This window comes from Silene latifolia, chromosome 3, assembly GCF_048544455.1.
Source record: "Silene latifolia isolate original U9 population chromosome 3, ASM4854445v1, whole genome shotgun sequence".
In the NCBI taxonomy this organism is placed as follows: Eukaryota; Viridiplantae; Streptophyta; class Magnoliopsida; order Caryophyllales; family Caryophyllaceae; genus Silene; species Silene latifolia.
In genome coordinates, this window is record NC_133528.1 from 17524791 (window position 1) to 17546968 (window position 22178).

General features: G+C 37.4%; 1 protein-coding gene across 1 annotated transcript; it reads right to left on the reverse strand.

Annotated features, from left to right (window-relative positions):
• Window positions 1-9836: 9836 nt before the first annotated feature.
• LOC141648763 (putative F-box protein At1g32420) lies at window positions 9837-10949 on the reverse strand. The gene has a single exon (XM_074457480.1). The coding sequence runs from the start codon at window positions 10947-10949 to the stop codon at window positions 9837-9839; it is 1113 nt and encodes a 370-aa protein (XP_074313581.1).
• Window positions 10950-22178: the final 11229 nt, after the last annotated feature.

The window sequence follows — 22178 nt, forward strand, 5'->3', positions numbered from 1 at the left end:
TTTACACTCGTAAAACATCACATTTACACTTGTAAAATGTTAAAATTATATAAATTCAAAATTTCCGTCACAAAAAATCAAATTTACACTCTTAAAATGTTACATTTACACTCGTAAAACATCACATTTACACTTGTAAAATGTTAAAATTATATAAATTCAAAATTTCCGTCACAAAAAATCAAATTTACACTCTTAAAATATTACATTTACACTCGTAAAACATCACATTTACACTTGTAAAGTGTTAAAATTATATAAATTCAAAATTTCCGTCACAAAAAATCAAATTTACACTCTTAAAATGTTACATTTACACTCGTAAAACATCACATTTACACTTGTAAAGTGTTAAAATTATGTAAATTCAAAATTTCCGTCACAAAAAATCAAATTTACACTCTTAAAATGTTACATTTACACTCGTAAAACATCACATTTACACTTGTAAAACTCATACAACATTACATTTACACTTCTGAAATCTGAAACTCAAAACTGATTAATTAGGGGCTAGAGAGAGAAAGAAAAATTAATTAGTGTATAGAAATTTGATTAGTGGTAATTTTTTTCGGTAATTTTCAATCTCAACCACCCATCTCAATCCAACCATCCACATTTTTTTCCTTTTCTTTTTAATAGCCTTTAATCAAATTCATCTCAACCATCCAATGAGTCCATCCAATGGCCCTTAGAAGGACTTATGGACTCAATTGGGAAGGAGGACTCATTAGAACTCCTCTATATATATATATATATAGGGTCGAGGTCAGGTGCGAACTAAAGTACGGTGCGAACCGTACGAACTACTCAGATACACAGTATAATACTCCTAGATACACATCGTATAACTACTAGATACACATGGTATAACTACTAGATACACATGTATCCCGTAGTAATACGATGTGTATCCGGGCCGGTATTATGTGTATTTATCGCTCCACTAGGATCCACAAAGCCCACCACCACCTGCCACCACCATTGTCGCCTCCACCATCACCCCCACCAGCCGATCACCACCCACCACCACTATGGTCGTCACCATCATAACCGACATCCTACCACTACCATCACGACCACCGCTATTGTACCACCACCGCCACTGTCAGCCGGAATAACGCCCGCGATCAGACGACTTTCGTCGTCAAACTCAACCATCATCAAAATTTCACAAGGATTGCAATTATATGATTAGTTTTTTAAAATTAATTGTATTTCATAGTAGATCTGATATTTGGAAAAAGAAAATGAAGATTTTTGTATGAGGTTCTGCCGGAGATAGGGACGGCAGAGAGGTGCAGCGCCGGATTATGTCGGAAACCGACCTTCATTTTTGGTGTTGGTGTAGCCACTTGCCGGCGGCGACGGGAACAAAAGGCAGAAACACAAGGACGAAGATAGAGCGAAGATCCGTCGGTGATTTGGTGGTTGCAGTGGGGTAATCAGCCGGTTACCTACGGAGACTGGTGGTCCGTTGTCGGTGATCGGAGGTTGTGGTCTTTGTGTAGGGATGACTGATGAGAGAAAATAAAGATGATGTGGGGAATAATTAATGACAGGGTAATATTACAGGGGAGTACGGGAATGATTTAGTTCCCAATACACGCGCGTGTGCTTCTCTCACTGTCTTTAAGTTAGTTCGTAAGTTCGCACCGAACTTTAGGTTCGCACAGGATCCTATTTCTATATATATATATATATATATATATATATATATATATATATATATATATATATATATATATATATAGGGGCGGGTTGTGTACGAACTACCTTAACGTACGAACCGTACGAACTAGCTTAAAACCAGGTTTTTTTTTTTTTTTCGGATACACTTTATATCCTTGTCAGATACACATCATATTCAGATACATTTTATAATACAAGTAGATACACTTTTTTTTCACACTAAATTATAAATGCATTTTCACACTTTTTTAACACTAATTTTTACGGGTACACATGTCATTAAAGTCAGATACACATTTTATCAAACCCAGATACACATTGTATTACTACGGATACACATGGTTCAGATACATAAGTTCATACTTCCAGATACACATGTTAGTACTTCCGGATACACAAAATCCATTTGTGTATCTAGGGCCATACTACTGGATACACATGGTATTACTACGGGGATACATATGTATCCCGTATTAATACCATGTGTATCTATGGTTGTATTTTGTGTATCCACTGCCCCAACAATCACCACTGCCCCAAACACTACTTCCACCAACACGCACCACCACCACCAACCACCACCACCACCGCCGCCACCACTACCGCCGCTGCCACCACCACCCCTTAGATACACATGTACCGAGAGCACTTATAAGTGTATCTAGTCTCATATTAGATGTATCCACAACCTCACCGCCCACTATCGTCACCACTGCCCCTACCACCGCACCTCACCGCAACTGCCACCGCCAATGTCCCTTTCATTTTCACCTTACCCAGAAAACGCCGATAACAGCCACTCTAGCCACCTCTGACCGTCATCGAGGCCACGACGCCGGAACACAAGAACGACAATTCAAAATCCCAATTCACACCACAACTAGAACCATTCCAACCAACTATATCAATATTGACTCGAAATCTTCCGATCAAATCGACTTTTGTTTTTTGAAATTCGAGTTCTAAATTAAATGTGGTCGGATCTCCGATGAGAGTCTCGTGGAAGGTGAGGAATCCAGCGATGAGACACCGACCTACCACCTGTTGAACCACCGCACCATCCCCACCTTGCACCAGCTCGACGCACGACTCCGGCGAGCGTCCACCACACATCAATCCGACAGCCAGCGACACTACCTCTTTAAACCGAAAAATTAATTTCAACAGATCTAATATAAAAACAACACAAAAAAGATAAAGCTAGCCAACCACCACCACTACCACCACCAACCACCCCACCGCCGCCACAACCCCACTGCCACACCACCACCGTCAGCGCACTACTTCCCACCACCACGCACCACCACCACCAACGACCACCACTACCACCCCACCGCCGCCACAACCCCACCACCTTTTTCGATTTAAAATGTTCCGACAAGATCTATAATGTCCTTATTTTTCATCAATTATACACCATTTTTGGTAGATCTGGAAATTGAGAATCGATTTTTTTTTCAAAATACGATTTAATTGTTAGATCTACCAAAAACGAAGTGAAAATTCATAAAACTAATATTACCAATGACGACTTTAGTAAATTTGGAGTGGAAAGGGTTTGGTTATTAAATAAGTGGTGTCGATGGTGGCGTCGCCATGGACGTCGGGAAGCAATGGAGCTTGGTGATTAAATAAGTGGAAAGGGTAAGGAGAAAGAATAGTGTAAGAATATGGAATAATGTCTGTTAGAGAGCAGTAGAAGTTTAGGGAGTAGTAAATAAATTAATAGGAGAGAGGATAGTGGGTGGGAGGACGCACACTAGTATATTAATTTATGTGAGACTAGGAAAGTGACAGGTATTAGGAAGCAGAAGTTAAACACGCGTGAATCTATGTCGTATGGTTGAGTTCGTACGGTTCGCACCATAATTTGGTTCGTACAGGATCCTGATTCTATATATATATATATATATATATATATATAGAGTAAAGTTCTAATGAGTCCACCATATATTTTGAGTCCCTAAGTCCTCACTACATCCCTTGGATATCCCACTAAGGATGGTTGAGATTGAAAGCAAAAAAGTATACTTAACACTAATGAGTTTCCTATACACTAATTAATCCACTTTATCTCTCTAGCTTTAATTATACATTCACTAATGGATTAATTATACACAAAAAAAATTTTTGAGCATAATTTTTTTTTTTGGACTGAAACTTTTATACAAATGTTACTACACTTTCACTGTTTTAAAAGTGTAATTTCAACGGAAAAAATTGCGGTTTGACGGATTTTATTTTGAAATTTCAACGGAAAAAATTTTGAAGTTTATGAAAATTTTGTTAACATTTTTCCTGTTTCGTTTTTTTTTTCATTTTTTTTTTCGAGACAAGTTTTCGACATTTTAGGATTTTACGAGTGTAATTCTAACAGCAAAAAGTGTAATTTTAAAGAATGTTTTAATTTTTTGTAATTTTATCACAACTTATTGTAATTTTAGCATTTTTCGAGTGCTATTTTAACGACAAAAAGTGTTATTTTAGTCAAGGAAAGTGTAATTTCAGTCCAATGAGAGTGTTATTTTAGTCCAGAAAAGTATTTTTTTAGTCCAGGCAAATGTAATTTAAGTCCAATGAGAGTGTAATTTTAGTCCAGAAAAGTGTAATTTTAGTCCAGAAAAGTATAATTTCAGTCCACTGAGAATGTAATTTTAGTCCATTGAGAGTGTAACATTAGTCTAATGAGAATATGAGAATATGACCAAGTCCATGGAGAGTGTAACATTAGTCCAATAGTAGTAAGTGTAATTCTAGCAGAAAAAAGTGTAATTCTAACAGGAAAAAGTGTAATTCTAACAACAAAAAATGTAATTTTAATAGAAATAAGTGTTATTCTAGCAAAAAAAAGTATAATTTTAACAGAAAAAAGTGTAATTTTAATGAAGAAAAGTGTAATTTTAAGAAACAAATGCAATTCTAACGAGAAAAAGTGTAATTCTAACAACAAAAAGTGTAATTTTAGTAGAAAAAAGTGTTATTCTAACAAAAAAAAGTGTAATTCTAACGAGGAAAAAAAGTGTAATTCTAACAGAAAAAAGTGTAATTCTAACAACAAAAAAAGTGTAATTCTAATAGAAAAAAGTGTAATTCTAACAACAAAAAGTGTAATTTTAGCCGAAACAAGTGTTATTCTAGCAGAAAAAAGTATAATTTTAACAGATAAAAGTGTAATTTTAATGGAGAAAAGTGTAATTTTAACAGAAAAAAGTGTAATTCTAACAGAAAAAAGTGTAATTTTAATTGAAATAAGTATAATTTTAATAGAAACAAGCATAAAATGGAGTAAAAATATCGCATGAAAACATTGGAGGCGGGAATTTCAAAATTTGAATTTTGAAATCATTGGAAGCATAATTTTTAGCACACAATAGGTAAATTTAAACAAAATAAATTAAAAAAACGAAATATAAATATAAATGCGATATTTTTAGCACACAATGTGTAATTTTTAGCACACAAGACGAATTAAAAGTGTAATTCTAACAACAAAAAGTGTAATTTTAGCCGAAAAAAGTGTTATTCTAGCAAAAAAAAGTGTAATTTTAATGGAGAAAAGTGTAATTTTAACAGAAAAAAAGTGTAATTCTAACAGAAAAAAGTGTAATTCTAACAACAAAAAGTGTAATTTTAGCCGAAAAAAGTGTTATTCTAGCAGAAAAAAAGTATAATTTTAACAGAAAAAAGTGTAATTTTAATGGAGAAAAGTGTAATTTTAACAGAAAAAAGTGTAATTCTAACAGAAAAAGGTGTAATTCTAACGAGAAAAAGTGTAATTTTAACAGAAAAAAAGTGTAATTCTAACAGAAAAAACTGTAACTTAACAAAAGTAAGAGAAAAAGACGAGATCTTGAAAGAAAAACAAAAAGCGTGTTATTCATCTACAAACCAAAACAAACAAATATGACACAAACAAATATGACACAAACAGACGGAGGGACATAAATATGACATAAAACATTAGAGGCGGGATTTTCAAAATTTGAATTTTGAAATCACATAAAACATTAGAGGCGGGATTTTCAAAATTTGAATTTTGAAATCATTAGAGGCGGAATTTTTAGCACACAATATGTAAATTTAAACAAATAAAATTACAAAAACGAAATAAAAGACACAAAATAAATAACAAAAACATAAAACAAAACAAAAAATAAAACAAACAAACAAAACAACCAAAATAAAAGACACAAAATAAATAACAAAAACATAAAACAAAACATAAAATAAAACAAACAAAACAACCAAACAACCCACTGATAAACACAAAAGAAACACAAAAACAAAAAAACAAAACAAAAAATAAAAAACAAAAAGCAAGGTGGTGTCGGGTTGTTGGTGGTTGTGCATGGCGGGTTGATGTCGGGTGCGTGGTGTAAGGTGGCAGATCTGGGAGAAGGTGGTCGTCATGGTGGTGGCTGCGTGAGAAGAGGAGGGGCGGTTGTGGGTCGGTGGTGGGGGGAGGTTCGTGGTGTGGTGAGGGTGGTGGTGGGTCTGAGTGGTGGCAGACGTCGGTGGTGGGGGGGAGGTACGTGGTGTGGTGAGGGTGGTGGCAGGAGGCTGGTGGGTGTGGCGGGTTGATGTCGGGTGCTTTTTTTTTTTTTTTTTCAGATTTGTTAGAGAGGAGAGGAGGAGAATTATTTGGGTTTTTTTTGAGAGAATTAAATTGGGTTTTTGAGAGAGGTGGTAAATGAATTGTGTGAATGAGAGATAAGTGGGTGGAAAAATAAATTATATATAGTTGATTAGTATTTGATTAATGTGGATTAGTAAGGTAGTGAGAGAGTGGGCTTAATTAGGCATTAATCCCTTGTTTTTTGTCTTCAATCTCAGCCTTCCATAGTGCTCATCCAAGGGCTCTAAGGAGGACTTATGGACTCACACTTAGGAGGGGGACTCATTTGATTTCAACACTATATATATATATATATATATATATATATATATATATATATATATATATATATATATATATTAGTTTAATTTAATTTAATTATATTTGTCCCGCTTAATAGAATCCGGATCGATCCATATTGCAAATTGGGTTATTTGGGCTCTGGAGCAAAGAAATGGTCAATTGGGCCAAAAAGAGAAGTCAAGCTTACAAACAAAGCCCAAACTTCAAGTCCATTTACCAAGAGAGAAATCTCTATAAATAAGAGAGTTCTCCACCATTTCAAGGGAGAAAAAAAATCACTTTACAAGAGAGAAAATCATTTGTCAAAAGTGAAGAGAAAAAGAGGCATCAAAAGCTCTTAACTTCTCTCTACAAATCTCATCAATCAAATTGAAGCATCGAAGAGAGATTCAAGTCAACGCGACCCTCTCAAGAAGCTTAAATCAAACTCAAACTAAACTCAAGCATCGAAGGGAGATTCAAGTCAACGCGGCCCTCTCAAGAAGTTAAAGTCAAGCAAGCGAGCTTCGAAAATCATAGACTCGTAGCTTTAATATTGTTGTAGAATCAGTGGATAAAATAGAGGTTGTATATATAACTTTCTGATATTATATAAACTCATTTGTCTATCTGTTTTGTGTTACAGTTTTATTGCAATAGAAAATTTGTTGTTACAATAGGCCACAGTTTTTCTCTAAGAAAACCGTGTACTCCAATGGTTTCTCTAATAAAACCATGGGTGGGAGACCATGGTTTTTTATAAACAATGGGTCTCAAATAGTTTTTCTACAAAACCTTGTTCATTTGTCCCAAACAATGAGCCACTCACAATTTATCCAAACGATCTATAGAAAACTACGGAATAAAATATTTCCGAATCATGGGTGGATCATTCGACTATTCTCTAACAGCTCCCACTCACACATAAGGAGCAACAATATACAAGTTAATGAATCTGCATTTGTGAGCTCCAAACTAGAAACTCGATACAGGCCAGAAAGGAGACATCAACCTCTTTAAGATAGCGTACATATTATATGGCGTAAATAGCCCCTAGAACAATTTTTACTTTATACAGAATAAACATGTTCTAATCCCTCTAAGAAATCATGTCATCCTCCCACTGTTCACAACGTGGTTAATCCACAACTCTAATGGTAAATTGTTGCAGAAATGGCTGCTCTCCATAATTTACAATGGATGAGACGGTGTTACATATAAGACGGTTAATTTCACAGGAAATCCCCAATAGTTGTACAGAATTACAAAGAACGCTACAGGTAGAGTTCCTCATATCAGAAAGGCACAATCTTGAATGGTCAATTTTCAAATGAACAAAATAACAAATTTGTTGGATTTGAATGTTTAATAGTGCGGCGTTTCAGATGGTGTTAGGTTTCATTGTTTTTGTTTTTTGACAACAGTAGGAGAATACCTTACAATGTTCTATCAACAACAAAGTAAGCTACTCGACTAAGTAGCACCAGAAACCCGCGAGCTAAACCTAGCACTACAAAGTCATACCTAAGCAAAACAAAAATATTAAATAAAATTAAAACTACTACAATAAGATAAGATAAATCTGCAACCATAGGATGGAAAAGGGCGGAGGAAGGGCCACGAACAACCGAACCAGCTTCAAAAGCACGCTCGACTTCCAGGAGACATCGGTGCCAACAAGCCGCAGAGTGACAATGACAAGGTGCACTTCCGCTCTTGCGAAAAGAACGAAGAAAGAAAAAGAGATGAACGAGACGACAAAGTCTGCCATCGGCGGAGAAAAAACTCCTACCCCTTAGGTTTCATTGTTTGGGATGAACAAAATAGCAAATTTATATAATCAGTTTCATTCGTCATTCACGTACTTTTTTTTTAAACCCGTAGCCCCTACCTTCGGTGCACACTGGGTAAACCCTCGGGTGCACGTTGTGATAGTCTGCAAACCACGTATAACAGGAGAAGCCACCCGAGGGTGACAACCTCAAAGTGTCACTCACATACTTTGACTCGGAAAGAAATAGGCTTTAGCTACAACTAGAAGTGGCAATCGGGTCAGTTAGGTCGGGTCGAGTTATAACGGTACAAGTCATTTCCGGTCAGTGTATCCTTTTGGGTCGAGTCGGGTTTGGATTGTTGACGGGCGGGACATTTTGGGTCAAATGATGTATCGGGTCAAGTCGTGTTAGGGTCAGATTGTTATCGGGTCACTCGCGTAATTTCAAATAATGTACCAAAACAGTTGTTAATTCCAAGCCACAAACCGCAATACATAAACTAGAGCTTTTTATTGTCATACGAGTAGATAATTAAGGAGTCAATAAGAATCGAATTAGAGTTCATCGTCATCAAATTGTTGTTTTAGCTGATCTATGTTAACAGTGAACCATTGTGGTAAAGATTTTCTTGATCTTGATTTCTATTGATTAATTTGTATTCTTAGTTCGGGGACTCCCTGATCTATTTTTGTAATACAAAGTACTCTTTATTAAGTTAAACTGTTCGATTCATTTAGAGCTCGTTTGGTTGCCCCTTTTAAATCATGGGAGTTGGAAAATCCCATGAATTGCAAAATAAAGACTTGTTTGGTTGTCCATTATTTGGCAAAGTGTTGGAATTCAATATTCCAAGGAGTTTCCAACTCCTACATAACGGAGGAGTTGGATTACCTACGGGGGGCCTAGGTAATTGCAAACTCCCATGGAGTTGAATTCCTATATAGGTAACCAAACGGATTTGTTAAAATCCTAAGAATTTCATGCGGGAGCTTAATTCCCATGAATTCTATTTTTCTATGGAGTTGTATTCCAATGTGCAACCAAACCATGCCTTAGTAGTTGCTGTTTGCGGAAATAGAGGATTTGGGAATGAACCACCCTTAATTGTCCTAAGATGGTTTATATTCCGTTAATGTCAACCAACCTGTGTCGTTTATTTCTCATATGTCTGAGTGTATATGTCGTTTGATCAATCTAAACCAAAAATTATAGAATGAATCAGCATTGCAGAGGCAATCTACAAATTAAATGTTAACAAGCAGCTCCTCAATTTTATTAAATATCAATTGGTAAAAAGAATCCAAGACAAAGAAATCCAAAATATTAAAATTCTAAGAATCAAAGCTACACGAAATTATTATATTAAAAATTAAAATAAGCATCTAATATCATTAACAAATCTAAGCATCAAAGTTTATTATTTCCGAAATTAAGTTAAATCCACTGGTCCGTTCCGTCCTTTTCATTGTATCCTAAAGGGAATAAATAACCCGACCTTGACATCCTTTGTGCAACACCAAGCTCTCCATGTAATTGTCTAAGATCAGATACTGTGAATTCAACGATCCGTTGAGCTCCTGAATCTCATCGCTCATGATTTTATAAATGGCTTTTCCAAAAACCAGAGTTATATCACCGCCATTTTCAACGAATACCCTTGTAGCCACAAAAGGGTTCTTAAGAATATAATAGAATCCAGCAAACCATTTAGTTCCCGTAAACCACAAATTCCACAACTTGTTCTTGAGCACCCATATCGAGCTCCATTTTGAAGAAATACTAAAAAGCGCCAATGACTCCCCTAAAACAAACAGATACCTAAAGGTGTGATCAGTTATAGACGCTTGACTAACATCTGGCAGTTCAAGATAACTAAACTCTTCGAGTTCAAAGTCGAAAGAAATAAGATGAGGATCTTTTCCAAACCAATGTAAAACACCATCACGATAAACAAATTGATCTTCACAACTAAGCATAAATAAATTATGACGAGAAAGACCTTGTTTGTAATCTCTAATATTCCAAAGGTTATCAGACAGAGTATAAACTGCAACCGAAAACTCCATAGGCATGCCTTCTCGAAATGCAAACACCACGTAGTCATTCCTTGAAGGCCTAAATCCAAAAATATATTTGACATAGGAATGTAAATGAAAATCATCAAGTAATGGACAAGGAGGAAGAATCAATGATTTTCTAATAGACGGGTTCCACAGTTTCACGGTTGAAGGCCTTAACTTACAATCATAACAGATCACCAAAAACAAGCCATTGCAGCTCCCTTTAAAACCACACTCAGTTTGTTCGAAAAGGTCAGCTTCTTTCCTTAATGTGTTTTTATTAACAACTCTCAGTCTGCATATTAGTTTTTCTCCAGGTCTCAGCATCTCGATTGCTATTACCTGATTTTTCTCGACATTATTCGTTGAGAGTGTCAAGTGTTCGGAAACAAAACGCAGGTCATCAATGGTATTGCGCCATAATTTACAGACAGACCTAAATCGTAAAAGGGTTTTCACTGGTAGCGTAGGAAGAATATGGTTAATCCACAACTCTGATGGTAAATTGTCGTAGAAACTCGACATACTTTACAATGAATGAGACGATCTTTCGTATGAGACTGATTAATTTCAATTCCAACTGTCTCAGAATTGCGAAATAACAAGTGTGTTTGCTTTGATGTTAATTGCGGTTTTATTGTGAGATTGTTTGGGATGATCGACCTTTATATATTGGAAATAATTCCTAAACTAAGTCGGTTTCCTTCTTCCTAGACTTTCCTAATGTCTTGCGCTTTTTAATTGGTGATGAATAATATTTGTATTTGTTTTGGTAAAAACGGTAAAAACACGATATTCTATCTTGTTAGAGGTTAAAGTGACCTACTCTTTTTAGTCTTGTATATAGACGTTAAATTATATGTGATTTGTGACGGAATATGTATGTAATTAAGATGGAGTAATGAGGTAAGTAAAGTAAGGGCGAAATAAGGAAATAATGACACAAGATATTTGGTGACGTGGGAGTAAATGTAAAAAAGTGTATTAAGCGTGGGTGTAATTGATAATTTACTCTTTATATAATTGTTTCAAACTATCACGGAGTATTTGGGTTAAGAACAAGTACTTATGTATTAACGTCTTGTTCTTTCGGATTTAGTTTTAGCTCAAATTAGTATTTGTGTTAAGAACCCGTACTTATTTTATTAGTATCGTGTGTAGATGCTGCGCTCCTTAGAGCAACTCCAATGGTTGCATTTAGGGACTTGCTTGCAATTACTAAAAATTGTCAAGCGGTATGTTCACCATTGGAGACGAAAAATATGATCCTGCTTGTAAGCCAATGTAGCTCTACCAAGCTACATGGCTTGACATTTAAATGGAAAAATAAAATTAATTAAAAAATAAGAAAATAATTTAAAATATAATATTTATTGTCATGTGGGTCATTTTAAACTATATGTATTGTAGTTTACCATTGGAGGACGGTGTAGCTCGAAAACTATGTTGCTTAGAAATTTGATGTGGAAAGGCAAGCTACAAGTCCTTGTAGCTTGCCATTGGAGTTGCTCTTAGAAGTGTTCAAGCATTATATTCGATATTTAATTAAAATTAAGGATTCGATTTAATTTGTTATTACATAATTTCAGGATTTTTTGCTATTTGATAAATTGTGAAACATAGAATGAATGAAGAAGAAGGCTTGAAGCCGTGTATTTTGATTGATTCATGAACGATTACAATGCAACGCTTAAATAACAAAGTTACAACAACCTAGTCAAAGATTATCCTTGATCCTATCCTACAAGTTAGGAAACAAAATAGGATATACATATCAACAATATCAATAATATACAATGTATCAAATATTAACCAATATTCTAAAATGTTCTGAATATATTGGTTAATATTTTTATACTCCCCTTCTTAAGTTGGAACATCGGGTAACCGAATGCTCAACTTACGCTGCAAATAATCGAATGCTTCACTACCAAGTGCCTTAGTGAAAAGATCCGCTACTTGCTCTTTACTCCGAACATGTGTCGTTGCAATATTCTTACTCACCAAATGTTGCCTCACGAAATGGCAATTGATTTCAATATGCTTTGTCCGGTCATGAAAAACCGGATTTTCAGCAATATGTATTGCTGATTTGTTGCGGATTAAATGGTAAATATTATTGTTGGCAATATGTATAAGGCGTTTCCACCCATGTATAAACCGGATTTTTAGCAATATGTATAAGGCATTTCCACCCATTTTGTCTACCCCTTGACAACTAGTTGACGAAATTAAATGGTAAATATTATTGTTGGTGGTTGAGTCGTACCCTAGGCTTTAATCCATTTGAGTAAAACCGTGTTCTTTTAGCTTGTTCTCTTGTTTAGCATTTGCATTAGTTAATTTCATTTAATAGTAGCTAGTATAGTTCATTTAGATAAAAGTTCATCCAAGTTTCATTTGACTTAGCTAAACACGTGAATTATAACAATTAGTAACCACCGTGCTCCTTGTGGTTCGACCCTTAATAGTGCAACAAATCTGGTTCACTTGCTAGGTATTTAAGACTACATCAACTCGCATATCAGTTTAGATGTGATGAATAGACTACGAATAAATAGTTGAATTGTCCTACATTAGAAGATTGTCATAATAATGTGAATTGTCCCACGTCAGAAGATAAGATTGTTGATACTTAAGTTTCAATGATGAATCTTATTTATAACGATGGGATCACCTCACCTTATTAAGCACGTAAATATTTGTAAAGACGATTATATATTAGTGATATTATAATATGTTTATTCAAAAAAAATTATGAAAAAAATATAATTAGATTCGTGGTAAAAAAAATGCTATTATTAGAATATAGATTTCATATAATTTGCACATACTGCTAGTCAACACAAAAAAAAAAACATATTCAAAAATTGTGTATTTCTTAGTATGTTATATGTCCCACATTGAAAATAATGTACGTGTCGTGAATATACAATGTATAGATAATAAAATTGTCCAACACCGAAAGATTAGCATAAGATGGGGTGATTCTATATTTCTATGATTATAAATATGAAGCATCATTGGAACTCAGGTATTAATCCAAAATCTTTTGAATCTATTCAGTATGTCTTACAGAGTTTTTATAAGAGTTTGTATTAACGACACGCGTCAGTTACAACAATACATACAAATATTAAGCCTTACCGCCTTTTTTTAATTAACAAAGTGGTTTATCTTTTATTTTATTTGAAATATTGTAATCATATGTAAACAAATAATTAGACATGAGATGTAACATTATAACTCAGTTAATTGCCCCGTTGCAATGCACGGGTGTCAAACTAGTAAATTATTAAAAAAGTATTCCTTCCGTCCCGGTCATTTGTTTACCTTTAGTGTTGACTTAAAACCAAGGAATGAGGAATGAGTCAATTATTCGATGATAAGTAAACCAAATTGAAAAGTGGGCCAAATTGAGGGTGAAAGATCAAATTGCCCGCATTCATAAAATAGAAAAGCAAACAATTAATTGATACATTTAAAAATGAAATTGGTAAATAAATAAACGGAACGGAGAGGGTAATAATCTTAAATAATCTTAATTAACGGATAATTGTGGACAGCGGGCCGCCCACGGGGGCGCTTGGTGAGGAGCGAAAACAAGCGTTTGCATTTTGTATGGAGTCGCCACCAATTTTTATGGGAAATTGAAACCGTTCGAATACCTCGTGTCATGTCAAGACACAAAGTAGTGACATGAACACTAAGCAATCGTTACCCTTAGCATTCTATGTCTAGAGTGACTCTCGTGGATGCCAATGAACACGGGTGCTCACGGAGATCTGGAGTAAGGGGTGAGGGTACGTATTAGGAAGCTCTTTTGATCGAACACCTAATCCCGCCCGCCTCGATAGCGGCCTCTACTAATGATTAGGGAAGTTATTCGTACTTGATAAATCGTCGGCTATATGCATGCAATGCAACATCCATTAGATTAATCCTAGCATGTGAAGAATTAACTAAGTCGGTGAAACACGTAGTTAGCATACAATTGGGTCGAAGTTGGATTTAATGCTCATTTACATGTGAAAGCATACAAATGATAAAAGAAATACAATAATTATAAATTACAATAATGGAAATTACATTAATTACATCGGATTAGGCGATTTATGTCGAAAGTACCTTTAAAACGGATAATTTGGGGAAAAAGAAATAAAAGAATAAAAGAAATAAATCACGAACAAGTCAGAAGGTGATATTACGGATAATAGTTAATTATACGTAGACTAATTAATTACGTCAAGGCAGAAAAGGAGTTCAGGGACAGAAATCATCCTGGAACAGGCGCAGCAGGACTGCGCCCTCTGGAAGAGGCGCAGCAGACGCTGCGTCTGCATTCCAAAGGGCAGGGCCGTGAAGCCGAATCGCAAAACCGTTAATGTTAATTGGTAATTCTAAGGATTAATTGATATAATTACTCGGATGAAAGTGATTAACAGATTATTTAGCATATGAATTAGTCATAAAAACAGTAGAACATGAATGAGGCGGAATTAAACGGATTAATTATGTGAAGGGACGATGTTAATGAATGATTAATTAGTGACATCGGTGAATGGAACAAACTAAACATGATGAATTGATGACAAATTAATGACGAATTAATGGATAAACAGATGAAAACTATATCAATGACGAATTCTTAAACTCAATATGAACGAATTGAATCTCTAAAATCCGGGTTTGAATATTAATGACGAAAACCCGCAAATATGGATTACTTGGGATTTAAGGTCGGATTTATGATGATTAAAACATATTAATGATGAATAAATTATATACATGTGATTATTAAACTATCATGTGAAAGAATTAAAGACAAACAAATACAAATCAAATACGAACAAGAACGAATTACAGAGGACGAAGAAGAAGAAAAGAAGCAGGAACTGCGGCAGCCTCATGAAGAGGCGCAGCAGTTGCTGCGTCTTTTCTCGACTGTCAGTCTTCTGAAAATCCGCAAAAACAGAGTTTTAAAGCACGGTTTTAGAAATCGGTTTTAATGGTGTTTTCGACATAAATCTTACAATGGTGATACGATAAATAAAATACAATAAATAAAAGGAGAGATTTAACACCCTCAGACTTACATGTTGACGAAACGAGAAGGACTAAGATATCGACTAGTGATGCTCGACGCGAATGCAAAGAGAGTGCCCTCGTAAGAGGAAAACGATTGATTAATTAAGGTTGATTGAGTGTAGTTGGTCAAATTGGTCGGTCATGCAACGGAGAGGCTGGTACCCGGAAAGATCCGAGCTTACGTGGTCGGAAGTCCAAGCACGTAGGCGCCAATTAGTAAGAACAAAGTCTAGAATGCAAAGGGAGAAGAGAAGGGCGGACACTCGCGTGAGAAATATGAGGAACGAAGGCCCCTATTTATACTAATCACGTGAAGGAATAGGGTTTCGGAGACTCTTTGGAAGTGAATCTCGGAAAGATATAAAAAAGATACGTAAATCATGCAAAGAAAGGCCTGGGAAAAGGCGCAGCGACCATTGCGTCTCTTGGAAGAGGCGCAAAGACCTGCGTCTATTCCCAGGAGGTTTCCTCCTGCTTAAGAAAGATTTCCGTGTTTAAGTTATGGTAGGACGGAATTAATTCGATTATCTTTAATATCTTATGTAAATATTACGGGATATTATTTGCCAAAAGATAAAATTTGAGAAATATGGAATAGAAATATCCGGAACATTCCAGAACATTCTGACTCGGGATTTAACAGTTATCAGAAAATGGAGACGGTTTTTGACCCGGACTCCGAATGTACTCTAATTACTGCCAAAACGACCGTATCGGCACGTAGATGACAACTAAGAGGTTGACATTAATATTTGAGCAATCACTTGACGATAATCTTACGAACTGTCACAAATCGTTCCGCGAACCAAACATGCGGCCCAATCATCACCGGGTGGTTTGCGAGGGGTGCGGAAACGAGGTGTCTCAGAGCCCTTTGACCGAGGCTTGGACAAGGCGAAAGTCAAAGTATAGCCATCAGGTCAATCGAAGATTACAACCCGACGACTATGGCGACGCGAGGCGGCTCAAGGGGTCTGAGCCAAGGACTGTCGTCGGGAACATTTTAGAGTCCGTCGACTTAGGGAGGGTCGTTTAAAGTCCATTAGACTACGTAAGGAGGCTCGCCAGCCATAAGAAGAGACCATACCTGAGACTTCTTCTCGAGATGCTTCCGGAGGTGCGTAGGAGCTAAGGGTAAGCGTAGGAGCTAAGGGTAAGACATAAAGGACATATAAGGATTGTGCTAGGGTGTGGGGACCCTAAAGGAAAGCATCGACGGGAAGGAGGCCTAAAAGTAAGTTCAACTTAAAGGGGTAACCAAGGTTTAGGTGTAGGAACTCTAAGGAAGTGATGATCCTAAAGGAATATGATCCTAAAAGGAAATGGTGATCCTAAAGGAATATGATCCTAAGGGTAGAAGTGTATGAACTCTAGGGAGTTTGGGAACCTAAATAAAGCTAGGTGTGTGAACCTGGGTGTACGACCTAAAAGGACGGCTGGTATGGAAACTTAAAGGTTTGTGAACCTAAGAGGATTGGGATCCTAAGGTTAAGTTTAGGAACTACTGGGTTACTAATTGTTGTTTTGGACACATGCATCCAAGCTTCCTATGGTATGAGAACTCCAAAAGGATTTATGGGTTTATGAACCTAAGGTCGTTGGTATGGGAGCTTAAAGGTTTGTGAACCTAAAAGGAATGGGGATCCTAGAATCTAGGGGTAAGAATCCTAACTTTGGGTTTACGAACCTAAGAAAAGAGGCTCTGGCTTGGGAACTTCTGGAGAACGACACCTTTGCCGAACTCCGTGAGGAAACAATAATATCGAGGGTAGCAGGACGTCGGTAGAAACTGCTGGGGAATCTGCTTGCGTCGGTCTCAAGCGAACTCTGGCAAAAACTTGAGGTTGAATCTGCTTGCGTCGGTCTCAAGCGAACTCTTGTTGGGGAATATATTGACGATTAGGAACATCTTGATCGCCATGGAAGAAATCTTGAGTGAGCAATCTTTGCAAAATATTTCTACTGGGACAAATATTTTGACGACTAGGAACATCTTGATCGTCATGGAAGAAATCTTGAGTGAGCAATATCTGCAAAATAATGTCTATTTGGGAGAATGAAGACTTGGGTGAAGCCCCCAGTCGGAGCGAGCACTGCTTCTGATACTTACCTGCATGGATATTAGCCACACAAGAATGCAATCTAATATGCAAATAGAACATAAACACATATGCACGTAAGCAATTATCACATGGACCTCGAATGAGGAAACACATAAGTCGTTTCTTTCTAAAAGTCGTTTAAAACTTGTTCAAAGAAATTTTCGTTTGTAATGCGTATATGCATATTCAATGGGCTTTAGACATAGGACTTGACATGACACAGACCTTATATGGATGCAAAATATAGACTTAGGTTTGACGCGACACAGGGATGACTTTGACAGACTTTGTTTAAGTATGCGCAACCCCTAGCCAAGTGTGGGTGACAATGCGTATCGATTCCAAAGGTAGAATAATTGCAAGGATGATGAAGGCATATAAAGGCAAGGCATGAGCCATGGATCACCTGTCTACCAGGACTTCTTTCACTATCGTTTGCTATAAAAGAGACCCCTCTTGAGGCATGATAACTTGGAGAATTGATCTAAGACCTTTGTCATTGTCCGGACCGAGTACTAGCTAGACTTAGAGGAATAAAGGAAGGGTGACATCTTGGAAGAGAAGCCCCCAGGATGAGAAGATGACTCTGGACTTTTGGTAAAAGAGAGGCTGGGCGACAATAAGGAGCCCCCAGTATAGAGGTGTTGGTTGTAGAAGGGATGTTAATTGAGATTGGAAGGTTGTGATAGAGGTTGAAAGTTGATAGTTGAGGTGGTTGGTAATTGAGATTGAAAGTTGGGATGGTTGTGTCCTTGAGGACTGCCTACGTATTCACGTGAAGTGAAATCAAACCAGATCGTAGTTCTGAGGTTTGGTTAATTTTGTTTGGGTGTTGTGGTTGTATCCTTCTTGTGTAAGAAAGGACTGCCTACGTATCCACCTGAAAAGGTGAAATCAAACCATGCTCGTAGTTCAGGTGTGTGCCTAAGCTATGTTGTTAGGACCTTAAAGTGCATGGGTCAGGAGAGTATTTTCCTTTAGTGACTCGAAGAATTGATTTGAGATAACTCCCTCTGATCATAGATCAAAGAGGTATAATTAAGTTTGTAAAAATTTCCTTGTCGCGTGAGCACACTTAGTGGACCCTAAGGATGATATGGGTATATCCCGTTCTAGGTAGCAAAGTATTTGAAGACTCCGTGTTTGGGTCAAGGTGAAACTGGATTGGATATTTGGAATGTGGAGCTCGGTAATAAGAGGCTTTGATGAACAAATCTCTGGAGCTTTGATTTTGTGGAGTTAAGGCTTGATGGGGTTAAGGCTTGTAATGTGGCTTGGAAATGGAGTCTCTTGGCTTGATGTAGCCTGAGCACATAAAGGGTAGGTTAAAATGACGTGGGATCAAATTTCCATGTCTTGGCCCTAAAGGATAAGTATACTTGACAAGCTTGAGAGGATCCTCAAAATTCCTAACTATCTCCCCGTAACGGTCTCGAGAAGGACTTAGGGTGTGTGATGTATGAAAGGCTAAGTGAGGGTGCTAGCTGACCATGTTCATTGATGTCTTGATTCTATATAGACTTCAACAGTATTCTGTTCAGCATTTTGATTTCAGGCTTGTTCTTGATTCAGATTTGGATTCTTGGTCTAGAATATATCTCGGATTTTTGCTCAGATTTTTTATCAGGTTTTGAAGGATTACTTCAACTTTGGATATTGACTTGACTTGCTTGATTGAGCCTTCTTCTTTTGACTCTTTTGTCTTGGATATTGATCTTTGGTATTTCTCTTGATCGAGCCTTTTGTCTTTCATCATGGCTCGTATCGTCTTGGATGGACTTGGGTCAGACTAGCACCTTTGGTGTGAAATAGGGTTGGTCTTTAGCAAAGAGGTTGTTTATTGTGGGAAATGGGCTTGCCTTCCGTCATGGATCGTTAACAAGGGAGATGGTCTGGATTCGTCCTAGAATCTCTTGAGATAGGCTCGTCCTAAACTAGGGTTATATTGTGGGTTTCTATTGCCAGACATGGAATAGGTAAGAAAATGAACACGGAGTTTTGGATCCTCTACAACTTGGAATGGAACATCATCTAAGTGCGCTCACATTGACTGTCATGCGTTGTTGTTGTCATTTTAAAAATGTCTCAAATCAATTCTTGTTTTCACAGGAAGAGATAGGATATAAGATGTGGATTGAAAATTGTATTTTTATTGAAATGAAGAATAAATGTATTTAACATAGACTCGAGAAGACATGTGACTCGTGGGACAGCCCCCAGGTTGTCACTAGGAATGGAAATGGACACGAAGAAAGTTACTGGAACAAATATGAGATAGAAAGCCTAAAACTCGGACCCGGACCCGGACTTTGACCCGATCTCAGATCTAGACTCGTAATCATCGGCCCACGCTTGAACATTTTCTCTTCCAGCAACTGGCTTCGACATCCGGCTTTGAGCATTCACCCATTTGAGCACCCCGTCCTCATTATTGGGAACACTGGAAGGATAACAGTCAAGAAGAGTTTCTTGATAAGTGGTATATCCATGAGGATTGCCTAAGCTACCTTGTAGGTTAAAAGTTGAGAGGGACAACTTCCCACTTTCAATCATATCTTGGATTATATGCTTCAAACAAAAGCACGCTTCTGTATCATGTCCCCTACCACGATGATATTGGCAATATGCATTACTGTCCCATCTAGGTAGTATGTTTTCAGGGTCTGGAGTTGGACCGATTAGGTGTAATTTGCCCTGTGATACTAACATTTGTAGTGCCGCCGCATAAGTAATGCCAAGGTTAGCGAATGCTCTAGGAGCCCGTCTCGGTCTTCTGGGTGGGGCTTCCATGAGTTTAGCCCCATCACACTTAATGTCAGCTTGAGCAAAGGTCGATTCATGGTACTTGCTGTTCTCGATATTATCCTGGATGATATTCTTTAGTTTGTAGCAATTCTCGGTGTCATGTCCCCTTCCTCTATGGTATTGACAATACGAATTGCCATCCCAAAACTTAGACTTCCTTTCCGGATCTGGGGTAGGCCCTATTGGTTCAAGAAGACCTAGAGAGGATAATTTGTTTAAGGCTAGGGCATACGGTATGCCTAGACTTGTGAATGACCTGGGAGAGTTCTTTGACAAAGGCTCCGTGAGGTGGACTTTGTTGATTTTGATGCTTGGATTAGAAGAACTAAAGATACATTGCTCAGTTTTTGCTTTAGGACTATTAGGTTGAGGGTTTGTTTGGAAGCTTTTCATCTTGAGAGGTTTGGCATCAAGCTTCTTACCCATTTCAGCAAACTGGTTCTCTATGTTGGAAAGTTGAGAGTTTAGGATATCAATGGCTCCTTCTATTTTGGAGAATTTATTGTTGAAGGCCATGGAAAGCATGAGCATTCCATTTTGGATATCTTCGTCTTCGAGGACATTGATCTCTTCGTCATCCTGATGATTGAGGAGATGATAACAATCCAGGAATGATTCTTCATCATGTTTATTGATATTAGACCAAAGAGAGTCGATCTTCTTGGATTTCTTGGCGGAAGGTGGCTTAGGAAGCTTGCCCTCTTCGATCATATCTTCGATGGTGTGTTTCAAGAGAAAACACTCTTCGATATCATGGCCTCTACCTTGGTGATATAGGCAATATTTGTTGCCCTTCCAGAGGTTCACCTGTTTCTCCAAAGGTGGATCCGGAGTCGGCCCTATTGGATGTAGCATGCCTTGGGCAGAGAGTCTCTTCAAAGCATCGGCATAAGACATGCCTAAATCGGTAAGTACCCTTTGATGCCTCCCAGGTTTCCTTTCAGCTGTTTTCGGCTTTCTAGGACGATGGTTATTACAAGAGGTAAACTTTGGACGACCTAGACTAGAGGTTTCCCTAGTTGGTGTGTTCTTTTCCACCATTCCATTCTCGAGGGTGAAGACGCGAATGCTCAAATTTTCCACTGTATCTTGCACTCGTAGGACCATGGCATAAACATCTTGGAGAGACACAGTGATTGTGGCTTGAACTTCTTCGTGACCTTGCTGATTGACAGAACTTGCTGGATTCCTACTCGACAGAAATGACGCACATTACAACTCGATTCGACGTGGGATCACGCATACTAAGGCAACCAACAAAGGAAGGGACAAGATGACAAATCTAGAGTTGACTTGTGAATTCATGAAATGTCGTGAGCGACTTCTCGTGTTTGAATCCACGGTGCTTGACTTTAATTTAGACTCGAGTGTTGACTTTGACGGAGTGACATTTATACATTTGACCTTATTGACGGGATTGATGACACGTGTTGATTCTGGACTCGAGGTTTGCTTATAGGTGTTAAGAAGACTGTTGTAGTTTAGACTCAAATATGAGGCCCATTGAGACTCGTGTGTTGAGCCTCGGAACGTGTGACTCGAGTGTTTTAGATCCTAACTGAATTGGGGTAGGGGGGTCCACAATGACGGCGCGACGCCTTAGGATTTGACTTGATTTTGAAAAGACCCAAAATATAAAGAAAAGACGGGTTCATGACTCGACGGAGTTTCGACTAGGACATAGTCGGTTTGAACTTTGACTCTAACTTAGCCCAATTGAATTTACATATCTACATTTACACGGTTTGAAAATATTTTG